The sequence below is a fragment of the Astatotilapia calliptera genome, chromosome 4 (genome assembly GCF_900246225.1).
Source record: "Astatotilapia calliptera chromosome 4, fAstCal1.2, whole genome shotgun sequence".
Classification (NCBI taxonomy): domain Eukaryota; kingdom Metazoa; phylum Chordata; class Actinopteri; order Cichliformes; family Cichlidae; genus Astatotilapia; species Astatotilapia calliptera.
The window spans coordinates 30,831,679-30,852,980 of NC_039305.1; the positions used below are offsets into that span (position 1 = coordinate 30,831,679).

A 21,302-nucleotide genomic window follows, 5' to 3' on the forward strand; every position below is an offset into this window, starting at 1 on the left:
TTTTAGCATTATCTGAGTGCCATGTCACCTGCTTATATAATTGGTCTGATTGAAACCAGTTCCCTATTAGAACCACATGGAGGCTTTCTCTTCCAGAAGCCTAACCTTTAATAAACACTGTGCTATGAATGTTCACGTCAAACTAGTCAACCAAATATACAAATAAGTACCTTTCTTCTTTCTACTTACGGCTTGGAAAAAATACTTCAGTGCTTTCATTGAGTGTTTGTATGTTCAGTCACAGAGACCTTAAGCCAGAGAATCTTCTCCTGGATGAGAAGAACAACATCAGGATAGCAGACTTTGGCATGGCCTCGCTACAAGTTGGGGATAGTCTGCTGGAAACCAGCTGTGGGTGAGTATGGGCAAAGACCACAAAGAAGATTTTGTGGTTCAGTTGTCTTATCAGTTTTATTGTAATGAATAAAACAGATAGCATGTGTGCAGTATCTTAGTATTTTAATGAATTTAAGCAACCCATAAAACATCCATTGTGCTTTTTACATAATCAATGGCAGCATTCACCAAGAGCTCAAACGCTCAGCCCATTGGGAGGAGTGTGGATTTAAATGATAAAATTAGCAACAGATTGTAGGTTTTACCTGGATTCACCTTTTCAGTCCGTGGATTAAAAAGCAGGTGTTCTCAGTTTTTGTACTCTCAGATCACAACACAATCAACATCCATGAAAGCGTTTTTGATATCTTGGTGAATAAAATAATTATTTCCTTTCAGATCTCCCCACTATGCTTGCCCAGAGGTCATAAGGGTGAGTTACCTACTTTAAATGAATGATGTCTTTTGTGTGTGTTTGCATGTGTAACATTAACCCACTGCGGTGTTTCAGGGTGAGAAGTACGATGGTCGTAGGGCGGACGTTTGGAGTTGTGGAGTCATTCTGTTTGCTCTCCTCGTGGTAAGAAGATTCTCTCAGCTTCTGGGGTTTTTATATCTCTTTCTTATAGTGTGTACTCTTTTCTTTTTTGTATGATTGTACGACTTATGTCTATTTAGAACATTTACTCTTTGAGCTCTCAGTTATTAGCTGTAACCACGTAACCCAAAACTGAACCTTGTGGTTGAGAGATGAACAAAAAGTGCTTTTTTGACGAAAAGAAAGAAAGAAAGCTGGGGACCATATGCTGTAAGGTTATTAAAGAGGTCCAGGTGGAATCTGCCCTGAGGCCATATACTGCAGGTCTTCCCCCTGCTCTCCCTCCCAGCTTTTCCACAGTCCTTTCACAATAAATGCTAAACAATGGATAATATTTGATGTGGGTTAATAACAGTGATCTGATTTCCAAGATCTTGGCTGAGGTCTGCCATGTGCTTTTACCCCTGAGGTCACCCTGGGTGATTTGTCCTAACTTTATATCTTGGAGAAAGGCCAAATGGATCATTCTGGAAAAAATCTGAATAGTTTTTGAAATGTGTTAGAGTTATTTATTTATTATTTTTCTTTGTTTCCTGATTGCCAAGACAAGAGAGAACTACTTAACACGAAGATTGCCCTGGGATGGATTTAGAGTTAGGGTTGGACTGGGTTCGTTACAGATGATGACTTAGAGCTTATCAGTTCGACACGGCAATCGAGGGTCCACTTGGGTCTGAGTGATGTCAATTGTCACATCATAAATGCAAGGTGCCATGCACATGTCTAAGTGCTTTCCAGTTTTTTGGGACTTGTCTGCAAGACACTATACCACATTGCACAAACTAATCCTCCTTAAGGTGGACTTGAAGCAGCCTTGGTTATCAGTGGTGTCCACAGCTTCACATGTTCATGTCCTTAGTCCTCAGGATATCGTAAGGTGTAACGTGTGGAGCTGGTACTTACTCTGAATGTCACCAGCTATTATTAGATGAGATACATCTCAATTTGGATAGAAGAGTTGGACCAAAAAAGCAATTCTGATATCTGTACATAAAGACTTTAAATGGTTAGGGTTGACTGGGAAAACAATTTTGACACAAAGTTGCCAGCTGCAGACTGGTGAGCAGTTCTTCTTTTTGATTAAACCACCAGTACTTCTTAATCTCATCCTTTCTCTCTCCATCGTCTGCCGTCACTTTCCAGGGTGCCTTGCCTTTTGATCATGACAACCTGCGGCAGCTTCTAGAGAAAGTGAAAAGTGGAGTATTCCACATGCCACACTTTATACCTCCTGACTGCCAAGCTTTGCTCAAAGGAATGATAGAAGTCAACTCTGACAAGAGACTAACGGTAAGAAGGGAACATGTCACTATTACCAACATTAGCTGATGGTGATTTACCTAGATTTTCTGAGCCCATGTTTTAGTTTTCGTTGATTATATAATAATAATGCAGCAACGCACAAGATATGTAACTACAGTGACATTGAAGAGGTTATCCAACATCATGTTGGAAGCAAAGATGAAGAGCTCTCTCTGAATTCTTTTCGTTTTCCTGTTAAAATCTGTCGGAAGGAGAATAAAGGAGCTTCAACCCACAAGATTAGGCATGACTGTACAAATCAAAAAGTGTACTCTAATTTGATTCATTTTGTCTACAACGAACACAACTAAACATTTTGTAATTATGGCTGACTTTAAGCTAACTTGTCAGGCTATGGATTGTTCCAGATAAAGACATTGTTGGACTTGCTCATCTGACCGACATTCATTAGCATATCTGCAAGCTAGCTTCCTACTAACAGTATTAACTGGGCTTTACTTCCTTAAGAATACCGCCTGCACAGATAGCAGGTTGGTCCTGCTTGTCGCAGTAGGAGGTCCTAGCCAGTGTTACCAGCTAAGAGTCAAAGCCATAAATTATTACCCATTCTGTGAGTTGTTTGCCTCATGACATTGAAATAAATTATATTTATTGAAATATGAACACATAGGCAGCATGGTGGTGTGGTGATTAGCATTGTTGCCTCACAGCAAAAGGTTCATGATTTGATTCCACCATCTGGCCGGGGCGTTTCTGTGTGGAGATTGCATGTTCTCGCTGTGTTTGTGTGGGTTCTCTATGGGTAATTTGGCTTCCACCCACAGTCCAAAGACATGCAGTTAGTGGGGTGAAGTTAATCGGTAATGCTAAATTGCCCATCAGTGCGATTGGTTGTCTGTCTCTATTTGTTAGCCCTCTGACAGACTAACACCATGTCCAAGGTGTACCTTGCCTCTCGGCCCATGGTAGCTAGCATAGGCTCCAGCGCAACTTAGCAAGGATAAGTGGAATGGATGGTTGGAAATATGTCTGCGAAGGTTCTCAGTCATCCAAGTCATCGTAGTCTAAGGAGCTTGGAAAGAAAAGCTTCTGGAGTTCTTGGAGTTGCTTGAAGCCGTTTCACCTCTTCACCCTCTTGGGGCGGGGGACACTCCCACAGGGCTTAAATCTGGGACTCTCCACCATTTGACCTTAGAACTGAAGAAGCTTCTCAGATGAGAGGTGAAACGTCTTCAAGCAACTCAAAGAAGTCCAGACGCTTTTCTTTGCAAGCTCCTTCATTGGTTGGAAATATGAACACGTGCAGTAGCCTAATAATTGGTAAAAATCAGTGTAATCTCAAAATGTACTTATCTATCAAAATGTACTTGGTAACTATCTTAACACTAAACTACAATTCTTTTTCTCCTACATGAGTTATGGAACAGTACTGTGTGTGTTACCAGTCTGTTCACGTTTCCCATTTTTAAAATTTCGAAAAATAAAGGTGGAGATGCTGTTTCACTGAACTGTGGAATGTAGTGTTAACTGAACTAGCTAAGTACCTGCAATTTGTATGATTTGTCAGTAACATTTCAGCCAGATAAACTGTAGCACCATTAAAATGAAAGGCCTGTTTTTGTCTTCCTCTATTTAAAATCAACATCATGCTGTTTCGAAAACTAATTTTAATGTTAGATCTGCTTCCATAATCCTTGTAAATTGCATCAAATGTAAAAGCCTTTCAGGTGTCGTAAAAGTAGCAAAGGAGGGTGGGGATTATCGGATTTTTTACAGCACGTGGCCTGGACATTTAAAAGGGTGGATGAGGGGAAAAGAAAAGACCCGGCCTCTGGGTTTGCTTCAAGATGTGACAGACATTAAACCTGACACGAGACCTTACAGAGGGAGGATGAAGGAGAGAAACGAGGAGGGTAGAAGGAGTGAGCAGAGGCATGGCCGTAAGGTTTTGCTAAAAGACAGAAGTAGAGTCAGCAATGACAGAACTACCACTATTTGTTGTTTCTATTCTTAGACGCAAGTTTGTAGTTTTTAAATGAATCCAGGAACTCAAAACCTTTTCTAACTACAGGTCAGATTCTTGAAAAAGAAAAGACTGGTAGGGTGAGTAAGTGAACGAATAAAGAAATGAGTGAATGCTCTGGGCAGCTAGATGAAGTTCCATTGAACTCAGGTTATAAAATGAAGCTGAGATAAAGCAATCGTGTGGAAATTAATTCATGCTTAACAGGCAGGTAGATGGGGACAACTGTGACAATGTGTGTCACAGAGGGCTGTAAAATAAGGACAGAGAGGAGGAAAAGTCTGGTTAGTTAGTCTACTACAGCAGATTTAATCAAAGCTGTGAGTTTGTCTGATGAGCTGTTGATTAATGGAGCCTGAAACCAGGTCAGACTGTCTCTCCCTCACTCTCTCTGTCTCTATCCGCTTCCTCGTTGCCTCCATGGAAACCACCCACTGCACAAGGAGACAGATTCCACACCAGTTTAGTAGTAGTTAAGATCAAATAAAGCAACACATCTTTAGTGTTTCATCACATTTAATTTATAACAGGAGGCGGTTGGAAAGGCTCCTGTCTGCAGTCCTTTGTAAGCAAGTTCACCAATGCAAATCCCTAGCTGTGTGCAGATGCTTGCAAGTTTCCTCTCTGCAGATGTATAAATGCAGTGCTTACACAGTAGGCCCACTTTCTCCTTTTATACACTTGCAGAACTGCAGCTGCTTCATTATTCTAGCCCCAAGAGATGCTGCACAGGACCGATGGGATGGCTTCTACTTATATGCAGTCCTAATGCAGAGAATCTAATGTACGAGGGCATGTAGGACTGCTGCAGGGAAACTTTTTACCATGTTGTGAAAACTAGAATCTGTGGCCCTTTACTGGCTAAATGCTCCACCAGTTAGCTCATATAACTATAATGACCTTGCTGACATGTTGATATAATGAAGATAAAAATAGTTAGCATGTTTACCATCATGTTAGCCTGTCAAATCTGCAAATCTTAGCTAGCTAGAAAGAGTAGCTAACGCCTAATAAATAGAGCTGTGAAAAACAGAGTACATTAGCAGCGTGTGGAACCACCTTTGGTAGCAATAACCTCAAGTCAACTTCATCAATCACTCATCATCATCACTGTGGAGGAATTTTCTGTCCGCTCTCCCTTACAATGTCGCTTCAGTGCAGTGAGGTTTGTGAGCAGTCATTTATGCATCTCAGTGAGGTTGTGGTCTGGACTATGGCTTTGTGGTTTATTCAGATATACCTTTGCAAACCAATGCTGTAGTGGCATGTTCTTTTTAAACAGTCCTGAGATGTAGCTCGTGGGTCCTTCTGGGCATTGCATGGTTTGACCTGGGTTTTATGTCCACTCCTGATTGAAATATTTCCAGTAATAAGATGGGCTTCACATTGTTTCATTACCTTCCCTGTAAGAAAAATGGCTTCTTTTAGAACATGTCTTTAAAAAGTTAGGATGGGGCAACAAAAGGCGATAAAAGTAAGTGGTACTAAAAGAAACAGCTGGAGGAACATTTTGCAACTAATAAGGTTAACCGGCAACAGGTCAGTAATACAACTGCGTGTAAAAAGAACATCTTAGAAAGACTCAGAAGAAAACATGGGTAGGGGTTCACGAATCTGCAACAAACAGACACGATTCTGTCCTGTAAATCGCTGCATGGGCTCAGGAACAATTCCAGAAATCACTGTCTGTGAACACACGACGCCACACCCAAATGCAGGTTAATGCTACTGTCTTCTCTGGGCAAAGCTCATTTAAAATGGACTGAGGCAAAGTGGAAAACTTTTCTGTGGTCGGATTAACTGAAATTTGAAAGTCCTTTTGAAAAACATGGACCTGCATCTCCTGGACTAAAAAGGTGAGGGACCAAAGATGAGAGTTTCTGAACTGAGGGGGCATCAGTACACGTTTTAGAGCAACATATGCTTCCATCCAGACAATGTCTTTTTTTCACCAATGGAAAACATCGTGTAATTAAAAAATTAGGCTGCTGAGTGTTGAACAGCTCGAATGCAATAGCAAACAAGAAGCAGTGGTTTCTATTTTGTGAAAAAACTGTGAGTTTGTGAGATTTGCAAATCATTCTGTTCTGTTTTTATGTACATTTGATACAACTTCACAACTATTTTTGGACTTGTAGTTGTAAAATATGGGTTTGAGTCAGAAGTCTGGGTTCATTTTGAGATGTTTTTTGTTTTTTTTAATGAAGCAAATGGTCCGATATAACACGAAACTGGTCAAATGAGACAAATGACACACAGACGCTAAACATACTGCTTCTTAAAATAGCGCACGTATTTCAGCTGTGCTAACATAATTAGAATAATGGTATTTCTATTAACAATCATCATTTTAGCATGATAAGCTCACATCAGGTAACACAATATGACATTAGAACATGGGTGGAGTTACTGAAAATGTAAATCTACTAAAATTTTTATTCAAAATTATAGGTAATTTACGATTAATCACTCAATCATTATCATAAACGTGATCATCTTATGTTATATCAAACATAAACAGATGTGCTTTCCTTAAAAACGCTGACATTTTTCCCAGAACCCAGAGTTGAGATGTGATTATACATGTAAATAAGTCACAATAATTCTCTTTAATATGCTTTAATGTGCTTTAATATTGGCTTGTGTTTTTTCAATACAGCTTGAAGCAATACAGAAACACCCCTGGTACCTGTAAGTATATTTAACTTTTTATTTTGTTCTTTTGTCCGTCTGGCTTTTTTTTTGCATTTTACATTTTCCCCTCTCTATTCAATGCACCTCCACCCCTGCTGACTTTTTATACATACCAGCTTACTATGATCCTTCAAAGGAACTGTTTCAAAGGCAGCGTAAGAAATCTCTGCAGAATTTCCCCTTGTTAAATTTAACAAAGTCAAATAGCATTTTATGGAATCATAAGATGTCTTTCCTAATTCCAATTCTTAAATATAAAGCTTTTAAGTCATGCTGGTACTGAAATACCGTGTCTCATACATAAAGTACACCATCAGTGAGCGTTAACTACAAGTAGGTGAGTGAATCCTGTGATCTATTTTGGGATTTCTCTCTTCAGTCCTGCAGTCTTGGAGACCAAGAGTAGCTCCCGGCCTGGATTTTGGAAAGCAAAATTAAGCTTTTCAGTTATTCTCACATTTTTATTTTCTGTCAGGGTGTAAGTGAAACAATACTACCTCTACTATCTCTTTCAATAGTCATGCTTAAACCAGATCTATTTATACTTAAACATGAAAGCCTGTGGCTGATGTGGCGGTGTTCACTGCACCACATGCTAAACTTTCTTCAGAGAAAGCATTTTTAATTACACAGCCTAAATAGACTGACTTTTTGTTTTTGTGCCAGGGGCGGTCGGAACGAGCCCTGTCCAGAGCAGCCTCCCCCTCGCCGAGTGTGTATGAAGAGGATACTGTCCTTAACTGAGCTTGACCCTGATGTCCTGGAAAGCATGTATTCCCTAGGGTGCTTCAGAGATCGGGTTAAACTCACACAGGACCTTACAAGTGAGGAGTGAGTAAATACAACACAGAAATGTCCACTTTTACATCCGAGATATTGCCGAATCTGTGCCAACCACGGTTCAACTCACAAATCAGATTTACGTCCACATGCCTGTTTCTCCGTTATTCCTCCTGATTCCTGAGTTTACAACATCACAGCCGCTGGCATCTCAGCTCTTGCACAGGCGCTAAGTGCAGTTTTTAAATGTAAGTGTGCTTGTATACATACTGAGCAAGTAAAAACAGAAAACACGACTCTGTGTTGCTGATTTAATTTCTCTTTTTCTCATTATCTCTTTGTCTCATTGTGGCCAGCCAGTTACTTACATCATGAACTGCCTGACATGGCAGGAACAAGAGCAACAATGCAAACAATGCCTCTCGCATTTTCCTCTCTGTCCGTCCTCTCCGTCTGCAGAATTAACGTGGATGTTCACCCACCACACGAGGCTCCAAAATAAAATTGTATTTAGTCTCTTCATGGCAGTAATAAAAACAATACATACATAAAAGAGTCATTAAAAAAGTTATTAAAAAACTTTATTCTTTGTGAAGTGAACTCAGCCTGAGGAAAGGAGCTGGATACTACTGTATAAAACCAATCACCCTCTGAATCAACTGAGATGTTTTTGGATGTATATTTAATAAATGTAACACATGTCAGATTTGACCTTATGACTTAAACAAGTTAGCCACATGAAATTTTCAGGGATAAAAAGCTCCTTTAAATTCTCTTAAAACCTGCAACAATTGCAACATCATGGGATATATGACAGTTTAATGTCTGTGATATAGAGTAACAGAAACAAGAATTGGTAGCCTGGACAGTTAATCTATTTCCTGAATATTCACTTAAGAAAATTCAAAAAGTACATTTTCAAATGTCCTTCGAAGGTCGCCGCTATGAGTGGAGTGGCTCTGCACATAGTGTGAATCATTTGTTCTTTATTTTAGCCATTTAAGCTCCCTTTCTGTTGCCAACTTTCTTCTGATTGGCTGCCCCTTGGAAGGGTTTGAATAGCAGGTGGGCAGGACGGCTTTGGTTACAGTTGGAGGAGAATTAAAGGTGACTTGATTTGAAAGAGTCCTTAATCTGATCTCTAAACTTTTTTTCTGATTTAGTATATTTCAGTTGCAAGTATTAATAATTTTAGGGGGAAAAGCCACAAAATAACAATAAGAGTAAAAGTGAAAAGGAGCAAAGTGCAATTATTTATATAGAGAAACCATCAGAAAATCCTCTTAGACGCATATATAATTATCCAGCTGTGCAGTCCTTAGCTTTATGAAACATGTCTGCAGTGCAAAATAATTCGTATTCTTATCCTTATTATATCCTGGCTCTTTTACTTGCCACAGCAGGAGGAGCAGTTTTTCATACTACAAGCATGCAGACAGGGTTAGCAACCACTGTAGCAGAGGCGCTAGCAGCTAGCTGATCCGTGTGGCAGCAACATGACTTCCAAAACTGCTAATGTTTGTAATAACTTGTTAATTTGTTGCCTCACCTTCAAATAATTCACAAAGGCAGGTTTAGAGTTGACACTGAACTTTGTTGACATGAACAATGAATACTTACTTTCCCCAATCAGGAAGTGACCCAAAGCAAGCAAAAAAAAGTTAGCTAGTAGTGTGTCTACTTTATTTAGACATTATGCATCAAAATGTACTTACTGTATGACCAAGTTACTCTAATACATGGTTTTTTTTTCACATATAGATATTAGATTTAGCAAAAGATGACCACTTTCTCTCAGTTATATAGTTTGCTACCTAGCCAGCTAGCTAGACATAGATACAGGTAGGTTAAAAAAGTCATTTCTTTTTAATGACCACTAGCACACAATCCTGCAAAAACACTTCAGGTCCTGTAGAACTTTAACTAGCAATCCATGAAAGCAAACAAAGACATCATCGCCTTGCACGTCTTTTTTAACATCTTTGTAAAGTCTTTATGATGACCAAAGACTGACCTTTTGGCTGTTACATTTTTCCCCCCAGCATTTAATTCCTGCTTTACTACGCTTGTTTCTGCAGGGAGAACCAGGAAAAGATGATCTACTACCTCCTGTTGGACAGGAAAGAGCGATACCCCAGCTGTGAGGACGAGGATCTGCCACCAAGGAATGACATAGGTGAGATCGTCCTGACCATAAAAAAATAAGATGTAAAGCTCTAAATGTATATGTTGACCTTCGTTCATGCTACTATTTATTCTTGAAAATGTCCAGAGATGTTTTTAATTATTTCTTGCATTTCCATTTCAATTAATTCACAAATATTTTTGTCTCGCAGACCCACCCAGGAAGCGTGTTGACTCCCCCATGCTGAATCGTTATGGCCGCAGTCGTCCGGAGAGGAAGAGTTTAGAGGTCCTCAGTGTCACAGAACAGGTTTCTCCCACCCCGCCTCGCAGGGCCCTGGACACTAATGCATACAGCCAGAGGTACTAACTGTTTAAAACTACAAGTGAGAACAAAGTGTTCAGCTTTGGAAGAGATTAGAGCTACAAACTGCCAGAATATTTTTTTGATGATTGAGCGCATGTGTTACTTTCTGCTGTCTTTGAAAGGTCTCGTTCAGTCAGTGGGGCCTCCACAGGTCTGTCCTCCAGTCCTCTTAGCAGTCCCAGGGTAAGAACTTCACCCTATATTGTTTCTGTGTGGATCTCGGTGGCTAGGTTTAGGCAATTTTTCTGTTTAGTTGTTTTAAATGTTTTAAACATAGTCCATATAACCAACCTATATCTATTCAGAATACATATGCTGTATTTTATATTATTTGACAACATGATTGTGTAAAAGTATAGGAGTGGCACAGACTGTTACAGTTCATTTGTAATGTGCACCCTTGTGACAGAGTCTTTATACAGTTATTGTTTTTGTAAGGAGACTAAGCTACAGCTCATCTTCATTACTCTCTCAGATTTGATACAGTGTAACTTGCTAACAGGTGCACAGTTTCTCAGTTTTATTGTATTAGCTACATATGCTAATGTAGCGCTCCGCAGATTTGCTGTTATTGTTTATGAGCACTACAACGAAGAGTTAACTTTTTAAACGATAAACCATTAGCATAAAGCTAGTAGAGCCAGAAAGTTAGCTTAGCTGGACACAAAGACTGTACATAATGAGCTGCTGGAAATATCAACTAGCAGACAAAGTGTGGATTCTTCCACAGCAGGAATGTTTCCATTTCCATATCTTTTGCTAAAAACTGAATTTCTAAAGTAACAGTAGTGTGAGGCTGTGTTTGGATTCAGATGGTTATTTAAAGACACACAAACACATACAAAAACATTATTCTTTGCCCAAAATACATTTAATAAAATGTAACTGCAATATACAAAATCACAGGTCCAATAATTAATCATTTAGGAATTTATCAACGGAATGTTTATTTAATGTATAATTTCATGGAAAACTTACATTTTGGTAGTTATTAGTATTATTAATATATCATTAAATATCATTCTCACGTGCTTTTCTGCAAGGTAGTGTGTTGTAGCGTGGTACCAGTAAAACACAAATAGTGTGTCTGTGTGTGTGTGTTGTCAGTTGCTTTAGTACATGCATCATCAGTTCACGTCTTGACAAAAACAAATTTCCTGTATTGTGACTTTTTCATATATATCACAAGCTGTCATCGCTTCTCATGCCTCGCCATCATATCGTTACATCCTGAGTCATATGCATTGCCATGTCATGCTGCCTCATGCAAAGATCTCTGTTCTCATGCTGACATGGGTAAAAAGTGTCTGACAGATACACATTTATGATAGAAGTAGAAGTAATTAATTCCATCGTTCGTTGTTGCATCTCGATGAGGTTCGCTGATAAATCATATCCATGAATCATATTTCATGACCATTTCTTCCTCTCACATCTGTCTGTACCTGTTTCCATCTCTCTCTGTCTACCAATCAGAGTCCGGTCTTCACTTTCAGCCAATCAGAAGTCACCTCCACCTCCGCTTCCTCCTCCAAAGACCCCAAACCAGGAAGTGCCACCACCCCTCGACCTACCCGCCCGGCGCCTGACCCAAAAACCCAGACCTTGCCCTCAAAAGGCCCCGCAGAACGGCCCCAGCTTCACACCATGAAGTCCCTCCCACTCCAGACACCACGCTCCCCTTCCCCTTCGCCCTCCCCTATACTCTCCCCCATTCCACGCTTCTTCAACTTCCCGTCACCATCTGTCTTCAAGTCCAAGAACGTCCACTCGTCCTCTAACTCCTCTGCCACCCCTCCCCCTGTGTCGCAGGTCACACCGCAAGGCTCGCCGCTGCCCACCCCGCTGGGCACGCCTGTGCACCAACTCCAACACCCTTCCTCCACCACCCCTCCCTCCTCTTCCTCCTCGTCTTCTTCCTCCAGAGCGGACGGAGCTGCCTCGCTGTCGCTGACCCCGCCCTCCAGCCCGGGGGGCAGTGGTGGGATGGCTGCCTCGGGCTCTGCTCACTGGAGATCCAGGCTCAACTCATTCAAGAACAACCTTCTGGGCTCTCCGCGCTTCCACAGGCGCAAACTACAAGGTGAATAAGGAGTTTAAGACACACAATTAAAGAAAATAGTCTTTTAGCCAAGAGCAAATGAATCTTATGAAGAGATGAATCCAAGATAGAATCTATTGTTACTAAGAAAGTAGCACGTGTTCCAGCCTGATGCCTGGGGCAGTGTTAAGTAACATCTTATTTTCTAATAATATGTAATTACAGCAATTACATTTGAGCCTGTCATCAAGAATTACTGACCTTTTCTTTCCCTCTCTCTGACTCCAGTTCCTACATCAGAGGATATGTCCAGCTTAACGCCAGAATCCAGCCCAGAGTAAGTACACACATTCAATCAGTTTTCTTTCCTACAACTCAAAGGGGCGCACTGTGTTTTGCAAAATCCTCCTTCTTTCACTTACATGTCTAAAGACCCACAAAGTAAGAGAAAAGCCCATCCCCCATCACCGATCAGATCATCCTCTCACTTTGTTCCTTTCCTTCTATAGATCAGTGGGCTTGTCTCTGAATCAACAATTCAAGTTTGCAGTCATTTCTGATGTCGTAACCGAATGAGCAGCAATTTTTAGATGTTGATCTCTTACATTCAGAATGAATGGAGCCATTCCTGCTAGCTCTAAACTGTCACAGCCAAAAAACAAATATCAAACATTTGTTGGCTGCCAGGGTGAATACAACAATGTTTATTTATTTCTAAAGAACCGGTTTGTGTTAGCACGTAGCATCTAATGCTGCTACAGTCAACATCAGCACTGACTGTCCCCCACAGCACACAGATGTGTTGAAAGTGTAATGCTGAGGCACAGCCAACAGTTTTAAGACCGATTTGAAACCAATATGCAGGAACTGTGTATTGGTTGTTGGTTGCTCTGCTTTTTTCATCTTTTCTTTTGCCTTTTGTGCTTCAGTGCAAACTACACTCAGCTGGCTTTCACCTCTTTAGCGCTGTTTGCTTTTGTGCTACTATCTCTCTTCGCATTTACTGTGTTTTAATACAGCCAACTTTCCATTAAAGCTCTTCTCATGTATATAATTTTTCTGTTTCTGCTGTCAGACAACAGAACAGGTATGGCACGTTAACTCCTTGTTAATTAGCCGTCACTTGCAAGCCATTTTCCAAGATAAAAGTCACGATTTTACCAAAATCACCATAGACATTGGTTTAAGACACAAGTTAAAGCTGCTGTTTGCAGATAAACATTCAGAAACTGAGAGTTTGAAGCATCATGTTCACACCATGCTTCACACTGAAATAAGTCATTTAGAACAGGGCTAAAGGGCTAGTTTATTATAACACAGCAGAGAGTAAGTTTGCTCCAGTATCTTAAGTTTAAGATTCAAACACACACTCTGGGGAGGAGGTGGGCAGATCGAAAATATTAATAGCCTGAATATCAGCACTGGTATCAGTATTGGACCAATACTGGCGCGACAAGATCGATACTTTGTTTCTATCCTCTGTGTTCAGTATGTAGCCGACTGAATTCTTTTTTTGAAAATGAAAAACATTGTAACCTTTGTTGATTTTATTCGTAGCCTACAGCTGACCCAAAGTCGTTTAGAGAAAGACACATTGACATTCCAGGTCTCCAACAAAGCTTGTTTCAAACTTCATGAAAGGCTGAACAGGGTTTTTTTGTTGTCTGAACTTTTTTAATGTTCAAAGTAAAAATCACAGAGATTTAGTGGTGAAGATTTATCTCGTAAGTCATGACACACTGCCCTCCACTACATAAGCTGCACTTATTGGTTGAACATATCGCTGTTGGTATCAGCCTCGGTTTAGGCCATGTAAGTATTTGGTATTGGATCAATACCAGAATTTACAATATGGCACACCTCTACTGGGGGGATGTACGTTGGCCAAAAGCACTTCAAATTAAAAAACAAAACACCAACACATAGAAAAATGCTACAAAAGCACTCAAAACACAACAAACACTCGAGCGAGTGTTTTTTGGAGAGACGGTAACGTCATGGACCAGCTGCAGAAGTGACAAGCTTATGGCAAACAGCTGATAGCAAACATTTATCTACAGTATTAAATGAATCTCATCTTTTTGTCCCTCACGGCACTCTCTCAGAGGACTCCTTTACATGCTCTGGTTTCAGTCACGTTATTTCCTGTCCAAAAACACCAACATTTGCTGGTGTTTTCTTAAGCTGCAGTGCATTTGACCTCTCAGGCCACCGTAGAGATGCCTGACTTACATTATCATATTAGAAAGAGAGAACATGTGGAGCTTGTTATATGGTTTTAGACACTGTTAGACTTTTATTTGCAGTTCAGCCTAAAACACTCAGCAGCAACATATCTGAAAAAGAGTAAATGACAGTAAACAGTCATCTTTCACTAAATAACCAGGTAACTTTTTACCACTTTTACTGTGCTTCACCCAAAAGCCAAAAAACAACTCTGTTACTGTGGGCTGACACATCAAGGATGAAAATACATGTTGCTTAGCTCTCCACTGTGACGTGTGATATTACTGTGTTATCGACTGACTTGGTTGTAGTTGTGCTTTCTTGTCCATTTTTAGTGAATTTAACCTTTAATCTCTGTGCTGTGTCAGTGCTTATGGATGAGTGAGCCATTATTTTTCTATTTGTACTGTATAAAACGTGTGACTGAAACTAATCTGATTAATTTGCAGGCTGGTGAAGCGGTCCTGGTTTGGTAACTTCATCACGCTGGAGAAAGAGGAGCAGATCTTTGTCTTGATCAGAGACAAGCCGCTCAGCTCTATCAAGGCTGACATCGTCCAAGCTTTTCTCTCCGTGAGTGCAGACAAACTTAGATAAGCTTCGACATATTAGTACGATTCCCACGGCGGTGTTAAACGCACAAATTTGAGATTCGATCGTCATAACTTGGCATCACTTTTTTCTTTGTCTTCTGCAGATCCCATCCCTCTGCCACAGTGTGGTGTCTCAGAATAGTTTCCGGGCAGAATACAAGTCCTCTGGTGGTCCTTCTGTCTTCCAGAAACCTGTCAAATTCCAAGTATTACTCCGTTCTTATTACCTCCTCAGCTCTAACAGAAGTGTTTTGCATGTTGTCAGTCAGTCTTGTAAGGAATAAGCACTTTTGATGAACGCTTTGAAGTTCTAAAACCTTTTGGTGGAAATACTCCTTCCTTAAAAGAATTGAGGGTTATAAAAGTACTTAAAACCCCATTTGTGGATCTTTGTTTAACACTTTTTTCAAAAGAAGCTTTGAGGGATGTAAATGTACAGTGAGTGGTCTAGATGGTAGATGTAGGGGTTGTCCAAATTCATAGGCTGCATCCTTCTGAGGACCCGGCCTTCATGGTCTACGTGGACCGGGTCCTCCGAAGGCCGGGTAGGCCGTAAGTGAGCGGCTGTGAAATGGGTCTAGTCTTCAGTTTTGCGTCACCACTGTCTCGGTGGAGTTTAATAAACTCAGCCGTCTGCTCCTTGCTATCTAAAATATAAGAAACAGGACACTGGCGGAAATCCTCGACCATCTCACACTTCTGTTTAGTCAGTTTTCCGTTTGACATTTATTCAGCTGTGTGAAAACTATAACTTTAATCACAGCCAAACCGATTTACTCATGAACAAATAAAACACTGAAAAAAGCCAAACAATGACATTTTTAAGTTATCTAAGTGACTCATATATCCTGTTTACCCAGAGTTTACCCCCGTGGGGGGTTTGAAACGATGTGCCGGGAGTTCGCTTTACTCGCCCTGGCTAGCTATCAAGCTGGTGGGTAACAGACGTCTCCGAAACTGTCGGAGCATTATATGCAAATATGTGGTGTCTTGATAAACAGAGCAGATATTTGAAGTTTACACAGCTACATTCTTGCCTGAAAATATCTTAAAAGTTTATTTTGTGACCCAGAAAGAATAATAAGAGTAATATTAAAACTAAGTACTGTGGGGCAAAAAAGTATTTAGTCAGCCACCGATTGTGCAAGTTCCCCCACCTAAAATGATGACAGAGGTCAGTAATTTGCACCAGAGGTACACTTCAACTGTGAGAGACAGAATGTGAAAGAAAAATCCATGAATCCACATGGTAGGATTTGTAAAGAATTTATTCGTAAATCAGGGTGGAAAATAAGTATTTGGTCAATAACAGAAATACAACTCAATACTTTGTAACATAACCTTTGTTGGCAATAACAGAGGTCAAACGTTTACTATAGGTCTTTACCAGGTTTGCACACACAGTAGCTGGTATTTTGGCCCATTCCTCCATGCAGATCTTCTCAAGAGCAGTGATGTTTTGGGGCTGTCGCCGAGCAACACGGACTTTCAACTCCCGCCACAGATTTTCTATGGGGTTGAGGTCTGGAGACTGGCTAGGCCACTCCAGGACTTTCAAATGCTTCTTACGGAGCCACTCCTTTGTTGCCCGGGCGGTGTGTTTTGGATCATTGTCATGTTGGAAGACCCAGCCTCGTTTCATCTTCAAAGTTCTCACTGATGGAAGGAGGTTTTGGCTCAAAATCTCACGATACATGGCCCCATTCATTCTGTCCTTAACACGGATCAGTCATCCTGTCCCCTTGGCAGAAAAACAGCCCCATAGCATGATGTTTCCACCCCCATGCTTCACAGTAGGTATGGTGTTCTTGGGATGCAACTCAGTATTCTTCTTCCTCCAAACACGACGAGTTGAGTTTATACCAAAAAGTTCTACTTTGGTTTCATCTGACCACATGACATTCTCCCAATCCTCTGCTGTATCATCCATGTGCTCTCTGGCAAACTTCAGACGGGCCTGGACATGCACTGGCTTCAGCAGCGGAACACGTCTGGCACTGCGGGATTTGATTCCCTGCCGTTGTAGTGTGTTACTGATGGTGACCTTTGTTACTTTGGTCCCAGCTCTCTGCAGGTCATTCACCAGGTCCCCCCGTGTGGTTCTGGGATCTTTGCTCACCGTTCTCATGATCATTCTGACCCCACGGGATGAGATCTTGCGTGGAGCCCCAGATCGAGGGAGATTATCAGTGGTCTTATATGTCTTCCATTTTCTGATGATTGCTCCCACAGTTGATTTTTTCACACCAAGCTGCTTGCCTATTGTAGATTCACTCTTCCCAGTCTGGTGCAGGTCTACAATACTTTTCCTGGTGTCCTTCGAAAGCTCTTTGGTCTTGGCCATGGCGGAGTTTGGAGTCTGACTGTTTGAGGCTGTGGACAGGTGTCTTTTATACAGATGATGAGTTCAAACAGGTGCCATTCATACAGGTAACGAGTGGGGGACAGAAAAGCTTCTTACAGAAGACGTTACAGGTCTGTGAGAGCCAGAGATTTTCCTTGTTTGAGGTGACCAAATACTTATTTTCCACCCTAATTTACGAATAAATTCTTTACAAATCCTACCATGTGGATTCATGGATTTTTTTTTCACATTCTGTCTCTCACAGTTGAAGTGTACCTCTGGTGCAAATTACTGACCTCTGTCATCATTTTAAGTGGGGGAACTTGCACAATCGGTGGCTGACTAAATACTTTTTTGCCCCACTGTAGCTGCCGCCATTGTTGGAAACTGGAATTGGCTCCGCTATGCATTCTGGGATAGGTTGGGCCACAAAGGATACACCGACCCATCCTTCAAAAATGGGGAAATGAAGGACGCATTTGGAGGAGTCTTCGAATTTGGACAGCCTTCGTCGCGTCACTGTGATGTAATCGGTCTACAAAAGCAGCCTGATGCTATGATTTTGGACACCCCTGTAAACTAAGTAGATGTAAAACTAAAATGTAAATGTGAACAAAGGACAAATATTTGGCTCTATGAATGAACCAAAACAGAGCAAAATTAACCTATTTTGAAGAAATAAAAAAATCGTCATTTACAGAGAATACACTAGGAGAGATACACAGATGCTTCATCAAAGGAAATAGGGTAGACGGGACTACAGGGAGTGCAGAATTATTAGGCAAGTTGTATTTCTGAGGAATAATTTTATTATTGAACAACAACCATGTTCTCAATGAACCCAAAAAACTCATTAATATCAAAGCTGAATGTTTTTGGAAGTAGTTTTTAGTTTGTTTTTAGTTTTAGCTATTTTAGGGGGATATCTGTGTGTGCAGGTGACTATTACTGTGCATAATTATTAGGCAACTTAACAAAAAACAAATATATACCCACTTCAATGATTTATTTCTACCAGTGACACCAATATAACATCTCCACATTCACAAATATACATTTCTGACATTCAAAAACCAAACAAAAACAAATCAGCGACCAATATAGCCACCTTTCTTTGCAAGGACACTCAAAAGCCTGCCATCCATGGATTCTGTCAGTGTTTTGATCTGTTCACCATCAACATTGCGTGCAGCAGCAACCACAGCCTCCCAGACACTGTTCAGAGAGGTGTACTGTTTTCCCTCCTTGTAAATCTCACATTTGATGATGGACCACAGGTTCTCAATGGGGTTCAGATCAGGTGAACAAGGAGGCCATGTCATTAGTTTTTCTTCTTTTATACCCTTTCTTGCCAGCCACGCTGTGGAGTACTTGGACGCGTGTGATGGAGCATTGTCCTGCATGAAAATCATGTTTTTCTTGAAGGATGCAGACTTCTTCCTGTACCACTGCTTGAAGAAGGTGTCTTCCAGAAACTGGCAGTAGGACTGGGAGTTGAGCTTGACTCCATCCTCAACCCGAAAAGGCCCCACAAGCTCATCTTTGATGATACCAGCCCAAACCAGTACTCCACCTCCACCTTGCTGGCGTCTGAGTGGGACTGGAGCTCTCTGCCCTTTACCAATCCAGCCACGGGCCCATCCATCTGGCCCATCAAGACTCACTCTCATTTCATCAGTCCATAAAACCTTAGAAAAACCAGTCTTGAGATATTTCTTGGCCCAGTCTTGACGTTTCAGCTTGTGTGTCTTGTTCAGTGGTGGTCGTCTTTCAGCCTTTCTTACCTTGGCCATGTCTCTGAGTATTGCACACCTTGTGCTTTTGGGCACTCCAGTGATGTTGCAGCTCTGAAATATGGCCAAACTGGTGGCAAGTGGCATCTTGGCAGCTGCACGCTTGACTTTTCTCAGTTCATGGGCAGTTATTTTGCGCCTTGGTTTTTCCACACGCTTCTTGCGACCCTGTTGACTATTTTGAATGAAACGCTTGATTGTTCGATGATCACGCTTCAGAAGCTTTGCAATTTTGAGACTGCTGCATCCCTCTGCAAGATATCTCACTATTTTTGACTTTTCTGAGCCTGTCAAGTCCTTCTTTTGACCCATTTTGCCAAAGGAAAGGAAGTTACCTAATAATTATGCACACCTGATATAGGGTGTTGATGTCATTAGACCACACCCCTTCTCATTACAGAGATGCACATCACCTAATATGCTTAATTGGTAGTAGGCTTTCGAGCCTATACAGCTTGGAGTAAGACAACATGCATGAAGAGGATGATGTGGACAAAATACTCATTTGCCTAATAATTCTGCACTCCCTGTATGAGTGGAGACAACTGGGGAACAAGCCACAGATGAAAACAAGTAAAGACAATCAGACCAACAAGAAGTCTAAACCAAGCACTAGAGCAGGGGTGTGGAACTCCAGGCCTCGAGAGCCGGTGTCCTGCAGGTTTTAGATATCACCCTGGGTCAACACACCTGGTAATGGCGTTCATTATTCAGGCTTTTATCAAAGAACTGGGAGCTGCAGTGTACTCGAAGAGGTCTTATAATATACTGAAGATCATATAAAGAAAAGCATCAAATGTACTACAGTACAGTAATGTCACCTTCATGTTCTAAGTAACGGTATGTATTTGTCATGGAGCTGTAGCAGGTGATTACCCTCAGGGTCCCGTGTGGCCCACAAGCAGCTGATAGTGCTGAATGAAGCAGGCACTAAATTTGGTTTTATTTAACACAAACCCAGCTGAGTCGGACCTATTATTTTGATAACACACAAATACTGCCTTACACAGTGTACAGATCAGAAATGTTATTCATATGTAAAGTGGTAAACCACTGAAAGTCTTTGTCTGCCTGTATTTTAATTGAAAATAATAATTAAAATTAATAAAAAAAATGTTATAGTCTAATCTTCCATGGAGTACGGCTGAAGGTTGCTCGGTTTATTTTACAAACTCTTTAGCCGAGGTAATCTGGTGTCACTATGTGTAGAATTTGAAAATTTCCAATGACAAAGAAAGTGAGCGTTTTCAAAAATGCAGCAATTACGTGGGCGCTTTGATTTACAGAGTCCTTTTCCTCCCGTAGGTGGACATCGCTTTCTCTGAGGGAGAGAGGGAGCGAGAGAGGGAACGAGCAGAGAGAGAAGGGAGACGAGAGCTGGGCATTTACAGCGTGACCTTCACTTTAATATCAGGTAGGAGACCAGAGTCCTAACGCTTCCACATGTGAGGAGTTACCAGACAGATGCAAATGAATGCTGCACTGTGTCAGGGGCATACTTCAGTTTCTGCAACCTCACCCATTCAGCAGATTAAAGCAGAACCTCTGTGAGTTAAGGTTTGGTTAAACAAGGGGAAAAGGGGGGAAATTAGCCATGTGATACGTCTAAAACAAATTTAATATTCAACCAATGGAGGAAAAACGTCTCGTTTTATAGTTTAAGATTTATAGTATTAGATGAGAAGTCACTGTCAGTGATGAACACATTGGAAAATACACTATTTTTGTTGCAGCTGCTTCACAATAAAAGCCCAGCTTGTTTTCCTAGAAGATCTACAGCGTTCGGAGCAAGAAACAGCAAGGCTGACACTAATGAAACTGTATTACTCTCTGTTATATGCATGTGTTATTTCATTCCTTCACAATCTGTTTGAATCCACTGTGAGGATGGTTGACTGCATTCCTAAAGGTGACAAATACAAGATAGAGAAAATTACTGAAACGATCACAAACACTTAAACTGGGTCTGACATCATCATGTTTGAGCCAATAACAGCACCTGATTTATCAGCTAACAGAGGAAAATACAGTGCTAACTAAAGTCTTTAGATTTTGCTGTGGAAATCAGAAGATGTGTGCAGTGATGTGCAGTTGAGCTTGACAGACGGTATTTGGTAGGA

General features: G+C 41.0%; 1 protein-coding gene across 4 annotated transcripts in view; it reads left to right on the forward strand.

The window, feature by feature from the left end:
• The window catches only part of LOC113021421 (serine/threonine-protein kinase BRSK2-like), a 34,119-nt gene that overhangs the window by 6,655 nt on the left and 6,162 nt on the right, over window positions 1–21,302 (forward strand). The window contains exons 5-19 of one of the 4 annotated variants that reach the window (XM_026166073.1): window positions 239–355; window positions 736–769; window positions 848–916; window positions 2,078–2,224; window positions 6,880–6,911; window positions 7,581–7,745; window positions 9,773–9,870; window positions 10,031–10,181; window positions 10,308–10,368; window positions 11,662–12,268; window positions 12,515–12,563; window positions 13,302–13,313; window positions 14,902–15,025; window positions 15,150–15,251; window positions 20,488–20,596. In XM_026166073.1, the coding sequence (XP_026021858.1) occupies window positions 239–355; window positions 736–769; window positions 848–916; window positions 2,078–2,224; window positions 6,880–6,911; window positions 7,581–7,745; window positions 9,773–9,870; window positions 10,031–10,181; window positions 10,308–10,368; window positions 11,662–12,268; window positions 12,515–12,563; window positions 13,302–13,313; window positions 14,902–15,025; window positions 15,150–15,251; window positions 20,488–20,596 (1,877 nt within the window). The remainder of the gene's footprint in view (window positions 1–238; window positions 356–735; window positions 770–847; window positions 917–2,077; window positions 2,225–6,879; window positions 6,912–7,580; window positions 7,746–9,772; window positions 9,871–10,030; window positions 10,182–10,307; window positions 10,369–11,661; window positions 12,269–12,514; window positions 12,564–13,301; window positions 13,314–14,901; window positions 15,026–15,149; window positions 15,252–20,487; window positions 20,597–21,302) is intronic. The other 3 variants (XM_026166075.1, XM_026166074.1, XM_026166076.1) reach the window with 3 other exon arrangements.